This window comes from Xenia sp. Carnegie-2017, unplaced genomic scaffold, assembly GCF_021976095.1.
Source record: "Xenia sp. Carnegie-2017 unplaced genomic scaffold, XeniaSp_v1 HiC_scaffold_19, whole genome shotgun sequence".
NCBI lineage: Eukaryota > Metazoa > Cnidaria > Anthozoa > Malacalcyonacea > Xeniidae > Xenia > Xenia sp. Carnegie-2017.
Genome location: NW_025813481.1, coordinates 8176253 through 8188819, shown reverse-complemented (window position 1 = coordinate 8188819; position 12567 = coordinate 8176253). Strand labels below are relative to the sequence as shown.

Sequence of the window (12567 nt, the reverse complement as noted above, 5' to 3'; positions counted from 1 at the left end):
TGTGGTTTGCAAGTATCGTTTTCCCTTATACGCTGGCAAGCCGAATTTGGATGTTGGAAAATCTTGTCAGGAGGGAAACGTGACTGAAAATATGATTGAAAACTTAAAAAAGTGCGTTGAACACCGTGCTTTGTGCAAATTTAAAAATGTGAAGCTGACGAGCCCTGGTGTGACCCCATCTCGCTTCTGCACTAAAACTTTAACATTTTAACATTATTTTATAACTACCAGCAACGTCTCCTCAATAACATCAACAAAATAAAGGTTGCGCGTTATTTTTTTACGAAATTTTTTATTTACCGTGTTTTACATATATTTTATCTTTTTGTTGAAAGACGAAGACGCATTAACGGCTTATAGCGCGTTGGATCGCGCTGCATAAAGGTGAACAAGACCACAAGACAAATATCAATGATTTCCGCATTCTTTGGTACGATGTCAGGGGAGACCCCAGTTTTTTGTAGATCGTATTTCACTCTTTACGTCCGGTTAAAGTAAAGAGATCACTAAAAGTAACTTTACTGATTCAGTTCTCTACTCGAGATATTTTATGGTCCTCGTATTGTAAAAGGAGGCCGACTCATGTTTGATTAAACAAGACGCGATATACCGATAATATCGACTTAGAGAAGGTAGGTGCAATTCGGGAATTTGCTTCTGTGACTGTTGATCTGACGTCGCAAACAGTTTTGTTTTGCTACTGTTGTTGGTACCCTCTACTTTTTCGTACCCATAAAACGTGTTAATTACTTTGCGAACTTTGATTTGTTGCATTATAGCTTCTAAAGTGATTAACTGTATTATTTGACGGTAAAACCAACGCAAATTGCCATCATCAGTTAAAATGATAATGCTAATGGCGGTCTTGATTCGATATTTCGTTTTCCTGGCGATGGAATCATCTGCCCGTGGTATGAAACAAATCTCCTTTTCTTAAAAAAAGTCGTAATGCATTGATTCGAAGTCTTAATCGTTGTTTCCCTACGTTTTGTAACATATTGTTTTTGTGCGCAAAATTATTACGGACGTCAAAGGCGGAAGTCGATGTTTTTAATTCGTGATTCCTCATTTTCGGAGCACGAAAAGATCAATTTCAAATTGAGTTAACTGACAAGTTAGTTATACTAAAGCCTAGATATTTACGTAGCAGTGTCTGCTTGATTTGGTCTGTTCATTTGGTAGAAAGTATGTACCATTGCATTCAATGAACATCATACTAATTTTGCGATAATTTATAATAAAGTTTGATGAGTTTGCTTGCCCACTCTCTGTGTCTTATGGTCGTCAATGTACAATTATTTGTTTTAATGTTTGCAACTCAGAGTTGTACATTACCTGAATGTTGATATTGTGGTTTACATCATTGTGGGGTCTGTTGATGCATCAGTCTTTGATAGCTGAGATAAGGGGCTGTTTTGGATCTAATATGAAGTAAGATAAATTTTACCAAAATATCATTATAGCATAAAAAATGTACATGGATAATTTTATCATTTTCAGATGCCTTTTGAATTTTTCATCTTTTTTGTTATGAACAATATATATGAACTGTTTGTTTTAGGTTTTGTGGCTGAAGTGGTCAGTTTTAGCAATGGAACGTGCTATTGTTATTTATACATTCGATAGCACCAGTAATGACGAACTGAAAGTCAATAAAAATGATATTCTGGACATTGTTGCAAAAAATGACAACTGGTGGACACTTCGTGATAAGAATGGTCGAACTGGTTTGGTGCCTGTAAATTATTTGGCAGCACCTATTGATGATAATTCCACCAAGGTAGTGTCCCGTGGCAAGACAATTAAAGAACATAATGGGTCAAGTGAAACTGAAATTTCAGTCAATGCTGGCGAACAAGTTGCAATTTTGGACAAAAGTGACACGTACTGGTGGTTTGTTGGGTGGCAGGGTAAGGCTGGCTATTTACCAAAGAAAATCATTAAGGAATTCCCGGTATGAGCTTCAATGTAATGCAACATTTATATTTTGTTATTTGTTATCTTATTTTCTGATTTGCTATTAGCTGCCAAGAAAATCTCAAGAAAAAAAGCCCTCGGAAAATAAGTTTGACTTTTCAGCAATGACACCTTCAAAAGCTTTGTGTGAAGTAAGCACTTGACATGATAAATTAGATTTCTATATAACAGAAGTATATGGAAAAATTAATTTGTTGTTAAACCTATTTTATTGTTCAAAGTGTTGCTGCCAATGAGTTTGAAGAGCCATAAAAATATTTGTACACTGTAGTTGAACATCACCTACGTGTTTTGAGCTTATATCCAAGCATTGAAATATAGTTATATCATAAGCAACTGGTTAATTCAATAATCTGCAATTGGCTTGAGCCTACTGTATGGTAAAGCTGCAAATGATTTTCAATTTTCAGTATTTGGCAAAAAACGAGTTATTGGAAATTTTTGGCAAACAAACAATCGTGACTGTATCAATACATGATAGTGAAACAAGTTATTTGAACATTTTTGTCGATCATGATAATGGTGTACACACGCATCGTTCATCTGTTTATAGCAAGCAGAAGCAACTATACTGCCTTAGACCATGTAGTTTACTGTGAAACTTTTAATTTTCTTATTGCTTTCGAGTGATTTTGGCAAAAAGAAGAAAAAATGAAATACATAGCACTTTCATCTAAGTATCTCGGCTTATTATAACGATTTTCCATTTCTAGGACGAAATCCCGATTCTTTGCTCTTTTAAGAAACCTCTTCCGAGCGAAGGGCAATATTTTGTTACATTTAAAGGAAGCCACTGCGAACAAACTGTCGTCGGTGAATTTCTTAACGAGTTTACTTTGAAAGTGACGTCGCCAGGTAGTATGATTCGTTATACTTTCTACAGAGACTGTGGAGCATGGGTGAGGGTCAATTCCTTCACTTTTTCACTGGAGGAATCGTTGAACTAAAATACATGGAACGCCACCTGAAGCAAATAGTTGAATCCAAATCTTACACCCTGACACGTGTGTGTAGTGTTTCGAGATTCTCTCGCGGAGTGAAAAATGCACACGCGTGTTTAGGTGTAAGATTTAACTTCAAAAAATTATTAGACTTTTCTATGACAGGTAGCGTTCCACGTATTTTAGTTCAATGGGAGGAATTGACCCTTGCCATATCCAGAGTATGTTCTCGTGCTATTCTGCCACCTCCCACATTTGAACAGGCTCCGTGTTCTCTGCTCTGTAGCGTTCTGTAAATTGCTCAGTGCTTACATGTTTCAACATCGTCGGCAATGAGGACTTCGTTCGTCGACTTTAATTTTGTTTTTTTCGGTGCTTTCAAACACATGTGGAAGACGAAAAATTAAATCGTGTTTCTCCCCAATTAGCTCTTAAAAACCATTATTGTTTGTCGTATGAAATGCGATGGCGATTTTCTTTCCTTGATTACAGGATAAGCATTTTATAAAACTATGTAGAATTAGTGATAGGACTCGTCACATCATAGCTAATTGGGCCAAATTTTTTGCAGTGTATTTTCCTGCTGAGAAGACGATGATCACCATTAAACATCAAGCGAAAGACTCCTCGCTGAAAATCATCGTCAACGGAATCGATTTTAAATTCGAGTCAAAGATAGATGTCGTTCAACAAATCCTAAAGTCAGAATCGGATCCTGTCAATTTTCTGTGCTCGTCATTTAAAGTCAGGGATTTGAACAGCGTGGATAACATCTTATCCAGTCATGTGGAGAAGAGAGTGCCCGATGGCGTCGACTTGTTGAAGAACACCAAAAGTGCTTTGGTGAATCAGGAAGGTAGTCAAAAAATGTATATTTGAAGCTTTTGTGACCATTAAGCTTTATAAGACTAAGAATTTAGTTCCTTTTCGTCGGGTTTTCCAGGAGGATTGAAGAAAATTTTGTATACGTAGTTCTTTTGTGACCAATCAATATTGGCCAATATTTTGTGACCAAGAATTTATCAATATTGTTGCCAATGAAGTGCCAGGCGGGAAACGGATTCTCAATATAACTATTAGAGCCCAGCAAATAATTTTAAACATAGTCATAAACAGTTTGGTTTTATGAAATTTCACTCTTTTAATAAATTTCATAAAATCAAATTGTTTATGACTATGTTTAAAATTATTTGTTGGGCTCTAATATTTATATTGAGAATGCTAAGAATTTAGTTCCTTTTCGTCGGGGTTTCCACGAAGATCGAAGTAAATTTCGTATACGTAGTGCTTTTGTGACCAATAAGCTTTATAAGGCTAAGAATTTAGTTCCTTTTCGTCGGGTTTCCACGAGGATCGAAGTAAATTTTGTATACGTAGTCTTTTTGTCGAAGTCTTTTCATTATAAAATTGGCAACTTACGCTAAATTGTTTTCTTTGGAAGAGTCATTGAACCCAACACTTTTCATGACCTTTGCTTAATTTTAGGTCATCTCCCAATTATGCCTCCCCCAACCAGTTTGGGATCCCGGAGAAAGATGCCCCCTCGCTACCTTCGTGGCGACCTCGTGTGCGAACATCATGGGATCATTACGTCACGTGTTTACTAATTTTTGTAATTTTTTTCTTTTTTCTCAGCTCTTCCGAATGAAACTCCAACGCTACTTCACTTCGCTGCTTTTTACGACATGAAAAAACTGGCAAAATCTTTGCTGCGTTGTCCAGGAGCCCTGGAGGCGATGTCCATTAAAATTCCAGTGGTGACGTGCCCATCAGTGTTGCGAATCGTAAAAATCACATAGAGATGGGAAAACTCCTCGAATCCCATCAGGTGAAGTATTGTCTTGTACTCGTCAGTCATTTGAATTGTCTCGATTGTTTGAAAAATCTTTTAAAAGGCTCCAGGCTACATTTGATTTAGACAATTACGTGATTTAGTAAAATGCCAGTTCAAATTTTAACAAAATTTCTTTGTCGCTTAGAAAATAAAGCCACTTGTTTTCTTCGGCTAATCAATGGGTAAAGCAGGCTTCAAGCAATCGGTTACTGATGCCGTTGACAAAAAAACTCACAGACATTTATGTTTACTTGCTTTATGCCACTGCATGCATGTGCAGCGAACTGGCGCTAGATTTAAATAAGGTTCAACAGGTTTCAAAAATTGTTGCCATGTTTTTTTTATTTTGCTTTTATACATGCTGTAAGATTATACGGCCGTTTTGTAAAGTACATTATGTATTGAAAAGTTGATTGTTCTTTTGTTTTATTAGCATCGTGTTGAGAAAAGCAAAAAAGAAATTTAAATTTACTTACCCTTTTAGTGTTAGAAATTAGTTGCTTTCCTAATATATAGGCCAAATGCAAAAGACAGTTAAGTCTCGAAGCACGAGGATTATGCTAATCGCTATCATTTCAATTTCTGTATTGCACTCACAACACAGGCCAATAACGATACACAGAACGAGGACGGTGAGGATATATACGAGAGCATGGAATCATGCTATGAACGCTACATGATTATGGATGGTAGGAACCAACCGGACAATTACGTCGTATGTTCGGACAGTTTTAACGAGAAAGAGGAATTGTACGAAGACATGAATGGTTCATCGCCGCCAGAAAGTAAGTCGTTTTTCAATCCAAAATTATAATGAAGTTTTTCTCGATGGCGCAAATTGGATTTCCTAATTGAATTTACCAGAAGTTGCGAAAGCTTTTGAAAGTTATGGGTGCTCCATGCCCACGATCTGATCGCGCACAATAGTTAAACTAGTTATCATATGAAGCTGCTTGATTTTAGTTATTTTTATTTGACTTTTCTTTTTCTTTTTTTAATTGCATCTTGTCAGAATGAATGGTCTTTCCGTTAATTTGAAAAGTTGGGGCACTTGTTAAAACTTTGCATTTATGATACAAACGTCTGGGCAAGAAGCTAAATTTGCAAGTGTTTTTAATTTAAGGGACACCTACACTCCAAAAAACGTCCCAAGCCTTTGGAATGTGTATCGGCGGCACATGACATATAACAAATCATCCCCTGACTGTTTTTTTTTTTGTTTTCGAGGAAAACTCATTTTTATCTCGCTTCATTTTAAAAGGGACGGTCTATGATACCCCACGCTTTGAGGATCGTTTTGTCGGCGATAACGGTTATTTTGATAATAATCAAAATAAAGTTGGTAGAATGCGACCTTCCGTCATGCAAAGAAACCTCGATGATTACAAAGCTTTGGGTAGAATGTCGGAGAAGGAAGTCCAACTTGCTTTGCTCATGAAGCGCGTGAAAGAGCAATACATCACGCAAGAACAGGCGCTGGAAATGGCCAAAGTTTTGCACCTGGAGGTGAATTCTTTGTTAAGAAACTTCATCTTTATATCGAAATTATAGAGTATGTGGTTTGAACCCAAGAGTATCGTTACATGTTCGTAGATGTAGATTGTCCAGGTTGATGTCCAGATCGCAGATTGATGTTTCCACATCTTCAGTGACAGTCATATTTGATTTGTATTTTCAGCCAGAAGTTGGTTTGAACTCCAGAAGAAATGGGAATAAACCGCCTGTTGCGCCAAGAAGCTCGTTGCCAAGGACTATGTCGACAAGTTCTGGATCAAGTAAGCTTTGTGCAATTTTTTGTGACGATGTGTTGTAGAGCCGTAAGAAAACCGATAGTTTGGGCGCGAGGGGGAGATATGCATAAATGCACGGTATGCAGAACTAAACTCCTTTGAAGTCTATTGTTTTCTATTCTACGGATTAAATAATGCGAACATAAAGATTCCCTCTCAATCATCGATCTTTATTCGGCTCTGTATAATGTCTGTTGGTCACGATCTATTAGTTTTTAGCGGAGCTTTCCTCGAATAGAAAAATGTTGGCAAGAAATATGAGAAATACAAGAAAAATAAACGTGTGAAAACCGAAATGATTTTTATTCATTTGTTTATAATTTATTCAGGTGTTAGCAGTTGTGGCAGCACGGGTTCTGGATACGCGGTATGTTCATGCTTCTTGCGGAGATATGCATTTGACATTTGGTTTCAATGCACTGTACTACACAAAGTACATCGTTGATTAAAAAATATCTGTATTGAATGTTTGTTTGCATCCTACCATGAAACACTCGGAGAATTGAAGTGATTGTACAAAAATAGCTACAATCGTCTTCATCCTAATGTCTACTCTGACAAAGGACTAAAAACTATAGTTTCGTTTGTAGAAATTTATCAATTTCACTTAAGAAATAAGACATTTTTACTTCGTTTGCACAGGCTTATTCAAGCGTAGGAGACCTTTGGGAGAATTTGAGAGCAGATCAGTGCTATGCACCTGCTTGAGAGTTCTCACAAACGTCTCCCTTTTTTTGTTTGGCGAAAACCCGTTAAGTGTTTCATTTTTCATTTGATAGAGCGATCCAGTGGATAAACCGTCCGTTCCACAAACGCGGGTAAGCTGATTATTTGTTTTTTTTACGTTTTATTGCTATAATTTTAAAACACGTTTCCAAGTTACTCTTCTTGCTGTTAAAGATATTGTTAGTGAAGGGGAGAGAGAATTTGTTGTCTCAAATTTGTGGGATTTTTTTGTCGATAACATTAACCGTGGACTGATCTCCATTTGTCAACTTCCCTTTTCCTTCTTTGTCAACTACCACTGTTTTCCACTTGTCAACTACCATTGTTCTCCATTTGTCAAGTACCACCTTTCTCCATTTGTCAACTACCACTTCTTATTTCGTCAATTGCTATTGTTCTCCTTACTTCCACTACCATTGTTCTCCTTACGTCAACTATCACACATTTGACAAATGGAAAGTGACCACCCTGGATTGTTTGTAGCTATTCTCTCTCCTTGAGGAGATCAAGTGTGTGCCAAATGTAAAAGCTGCAATTGCTTGTTTTGCCTTACAGTAGTTACGTTAGCAACATCTAGTTGTAGATTTTGACTAATTTGTGTATTCCTGACGAGAACTGTTGAAGTTTAGGCGATTAACACACGCAAACATTTCACTCGTTGTTGTTAGCATTTCACTTGTTGTTGTTAGCATTTCACTTGTTGTTGTTAACATTTCACTTGTTGTTGTTAACATTTCACTTGTTGTTAACATTTCACTTGTTGTTGTTAACATTTCACTTGTTGTTGTTAACATTTCACTTGTTGTTGTTAACATTTCACTTGTTGTTGTTAACATTTCACTTGTTGTTGTTAATTTCACTTGTTGTTAACATTTCACTTGTTGTTGTTATTTCACTTGTTGTTGTTAACATTTCACTTGTTGTTGTTAACATTTCACTTGTTGTTGTTAACTTTTCACTTGTTGTTGTTAACATTTCACTTGTTGTTGTTAACATTTCACTTGTTGTTGTTAACATTTCACTTGTTGTTAACATTTCACTTGTTGTTGTTAACATTTCACTTGTTGTTGTTAACATTTCACTTGTTGTTGTTAACATTTCACTTGTTGTTGTTAACATTTCACTTGTTGTTGTTACATTTCACTTGTTGTTGTTAACATTTCACTTGTTGTTGTTAACATTTCATTTGTTGTTGTTAACATTTCACTTGTTGTTGTTAACATTTCACTTGTTGTTGTTAACATTTCACTTGTTGTTGTTAACATTTCACTTGTTGTTGTTAACATTTCACTTGCTTTTGTTAACATTTCACTTGTTGTTGTTATTATTTCACTTGTTGTTGTTAACATTTCACTTGTTGTTGTTAACATTTCACTTGTTGTTGTTAACATTTCACTTGTTGTTGTTAACATTTCACTTGTTTTTGTTAACATTTCACTTGTTGTTGTTAGCATTTCACTTGTTGTTGTTAACATTTCACTTGTTGTTGTTACATTTCACTTGTTGTTGTTAACATTTCACTTGTTGTTGTTAGCATTTCACTTGTTGTTGTTAGCATTTCACTTGTTGTTGTTAACATTTCACTTGTTGTTGTTAACATTTCACTTGTTGTTGTTAACATTTCACTTGTTGTTGTTAGTATTTCACTTGTTGTTGTTAACATTTCACTTGTTGTTGTTAACATTTCACTTGTTGTTGTTAGTATTTCACTTGTTGTTGTTAACATTTCACTTGTTGTTGTTGTTAACATTTCACTTGTTGTTGTTAACATTTCACTTGTTGTTGTTAACATTTCACTTGTTGTTGTTAACATTTCACTTGTTGTTGTTAACATTTCACTTGTTGTTAACATGTAAATACTTTACTTGCAGACAATTTGTCGGACGGCTGCAGTTTCCAACGTGCGAGAGTTAAGCAATTTATGCCCTCGCAATCAGTCTTTTCCTCAAGAAAATAGGAATTATTTAGTCACTTCCTTGTTTACATTTTAGCCCAAACCGAGATTTAACTATTTGGCTGGAGGAATCCCTGTATTGAGGAATACTTCCCAACAAGGACCAGGTGTGCAGAAAATATTCTATTTTTTATTCTACTTAATGGAGAATTCATACCCCATTTCATATTTTTGAAATGGCCTTTTGGTCCTAGACCTGTTGCGTACTCTTTTATATAAGACAACGAATATTTATATTAAATGGCCGTTATATGACCACAAACACGTACGGAATTTACAAATTAACTAAAGGGGTAGCTCCCCGAACGTATATGAAAGCATTTTTGAGAAATCGTTCATATAAATGAACTGCAGCCAAAACTGCACAAATGAAATGATGCTCAATAAATGAAAAATCCCCGCACGAAATTTTGTCCTTGTAATATAAATGGAAGTTAAGAAACCAAGCCATTCGTCGGATCGAGTCAAATTATGACGTCATAAATACAGCACACGCATCATTTTGTGCAAAGTTTCAGTTGCAAACCATTTGTACGAATAATTTTTAAAAATGCTTACATACACGCCCAAGTACCCTTTAAAAATAGCAAGTATTGCAGATTGTTCTCATCTGTGCTATAAGAACCCTTTCAACATGTTGCCAATACAGTGATAATTTTCCTCAATATCAACCCCTTTTCATGAAATAATATTTTGTTTTTCCCCATCTTCAAACTTGTCATCCACGGGTGTTTAAAATGTAATGAGAGAAACCTACCAAAACTTATTAAACACAATTTACAACGACGAAACCCTTGAGAAATGGATAGCACCCCTATTTGTGAAATTGTAAACATTGATGCTGTATTGAGTCTGAATAGTTTAACCACAGAATAGATATCTTAACAGAAGGTCCACTCGTATCGGAACCTTTGATTGTTTGTGCCCCTAACTTTTCTAAAGCAAATTCTAAGGAGACACGCCTTCCAGCGAGATACTTCCGCGGGGGGGGGGCAATAGAAAATATAGATGTTTTTTACAAATATATCGTTTTGCACTACAAAAGCTTGGTACGTTATCTCCCTTCCAAGATGTTAACTCTTTGTAAAAATTTCTGCAAACTTTTGCTTTGAACGTGAATTAACAGTAAAATAGCATTCTCGTGCAATTGTATTCTCTTACGAAAATGTCACATTTGATTTCATATATGAAATGATATGTGAAACTTATGTGAACTTGTAATACTTCATACATGAAATGATATATATGAAACTTATGTGAAACTGAAACACTTCATATATGAAATGATATGTGAAACTTATGTGGAAGTGAAACATTTCATATATGAAATGATATGTGAAACTTATGTGAACTTGTAATACTTCATACATGAAATGATATATATGAAACTTATGTGAAACTGAAACACTTCATATATGAAATGATATGTGAAACTTATGTGGAAGTGAAACATTTCATATATGAAATGATATGTGAAACTTATGTGAAATTGAAACACTTCATATATGAAATGATATGTGAAATTTATGTGGAAGTGAAACACTTCATATATGAAATGATATGTGAAACTTATGTGAAATTGAAACACTTCATATATGAAATTAGAATTTCATATATGAAATCAAATGTGAAATTTTCGTATGGGTTGATTTTGTGAAAGTATCTTGCTGGGAACTCACGCATGCGTAGTAAAAAAATATGCCACGATTTTAGCCGATTGGGCCTTCTGTTAGATGTCTATTCTGTGATTTAACTATGCCAAGTACATTCAAGTCAATCAAATCGTTACGTTTGTCATTATTAGTTCACCAGAAGAGAGGGCCTCCTACAATACCTCCACATTCACATAGATGATTGAAAATCGTTTGTTAGTTGCTGAGAGAGTAATTTAATATGCTTGTTGAAGATGGTAAATTTGTAAATAAATTTTTGTGACCTGATGGTGCTCTCGACTCAAGACTGGTCGCTTTCAGAGAATTTTATGATGGAATAGACGATTTCTCTGTGCAACTCTGTGACGAACAACCGCTGGATTATCACAGGTGAAATTATGGAGATGGTTCGAGAAGGAATTTTATAGAAATCGAATTATGATCCATGTCATGAGCAATATTTAAAAGACTTTAGCCACGATTTCCTCAGTTATCAATGGCAAAGCGTATTTCAATAAAGAGTCTTCGAAGGATTTGAATAGTTGACATATTTTACTTTTATTTAAGTAACATTCAGATCTATAATATCCAATTTTAACTTCTGGTCAAACCATATTCTATATACGCGAGAAATTTTTATTCAACGATGCTTAATCGACGAATTTTTTGCATTCGATTTTTTATAGCCATTTTAGAAATTTTTATACTTTTTTAAAAGTGGTTAATTTAGCTATCGCATGCAATAATTGATATATTTTGAGCGGTAACTTACTTCATAAATGCATTTTTTGAGAATAGATTTGAAAATTATAAATTTAATCTTATGTATATTGAAATGAATTTTTCTTAATTATTGCAACCTGAAGTTTTGACAAACATCGAGATAACGTTTAAAGAGTTGTCATTTCATAGAAGACTTAATTTTAATTTCAAACGTCATTTCATAGGAAACGTCTTTTGAGAAGTCATTATTTTGAGAATTAGGTTCACCCAAGCAAGCATCGTAGTCCTCCATGTTTGTTTTCACCTTTAGAAAAGGAAATGTGTTGGAGCGAGTACCATGTATGCCTGTAGGGTGTGTCAAAAAAGGCGACTAGTTATAATTTCAAAATGCACGATAAATTTTAAAGCACGATAAATTTGAAGCCTTTGGAAATTTAAAATGGCTTCTAGTCTTACAATTGATGAACTTATAGAGTGTTTTTATCAAATGCTATGTTGATAAAAAATCACATACGATGAAAAGAATTTAAATTGTTCAATGCTCTGTTAAACATCTTCAGTTTGATGTAATCGACCAAGTACCAACATGGCTGCCATGACGTCACATAAAAAAGGCTATAGTGACTATAGCAACGATTGCAAGCCTTGCCTAATCCCTAAGGCAAACTGGCAAACGTTTTTTGTACTGTAAAACAAAGCGGATATTATAAATATTAATTTCATGTAAAAAGACACCGACTACACTTAAAACGGTTACCTTCAGAAACACAATGAAATGAATATGAAACTAATCAGGACTTGCGTCTAATAGAGCGTTTTTCAGAGACGTCATACAACCGCCATGTTGGTGTACCGATTGAAAAACATCAATATGGCCGCTTTCTCCATTGGCCATGTAAACTCCTAGCGATTAAGTGAAAGTACTTTCTACTGTAAACTCAGCCTCAGAATGTTGCTAATATTTCCACAT

At 35.1% G+C, this 12567-nt stretch overlaps 1 protein-coding gene across 2 annotated transcripts; it reads left to right on the top strand.

Annotated features, from left to right (window-relative positions):
• Positions 1 to 431: 431 nt before the first annotated feature.
• Positions 432 to 11710, top strand: LOC124438753 (phosphoinositide 3-kinase adapter protein 1-like). Of its 2 annotated transcripts, XM_046988953.1 has the most exons (9): positions 3491 to 3774; positions 4554 to 4746; positions 5357 to 5537; positions 6014 to 6258; positions 6431 to 6527; positions 6872 to 6909; positions 7322 to 7360; positions 9260 to 9329; positions 11027 to 11710. In XM_046988953.1, the coding sequence occupies exons 2-9, from the start codon at positions 4720 to 4722 to the stop codon at positions 11074 to 11076; spliced, it is 747 nt and encodes a 248-aa protein (XP_046844909.1). In that variant the 5' UTR covers positions 3491 to 3774; positions 4554 to 4719; the 3' UTR covers positions 11077 to 11710. The 2 variants fall into 2 exon arrangements, with proteins under 2 accessions (XP_046844906.1, XP_046844909.1); XM_046988950.1 differs by lacking the exons at positions 6014 to 6258; positions 6431 to 6527; positions 6872 to 6909; ... (1 more) ...; positions 9260 to 9329; positions 11027 to 11710 and adding exons at positions 432 to 632; positions 1562 to 1954; positions 2025 to 2108; positions 2691 to 2832 and having other exon boundaries at positions 3490 to 3774; positions 5357 to 5534.
• The last annotated feature ends 857 nt before the right edge of the window (positions 11711 to 12567 follow it).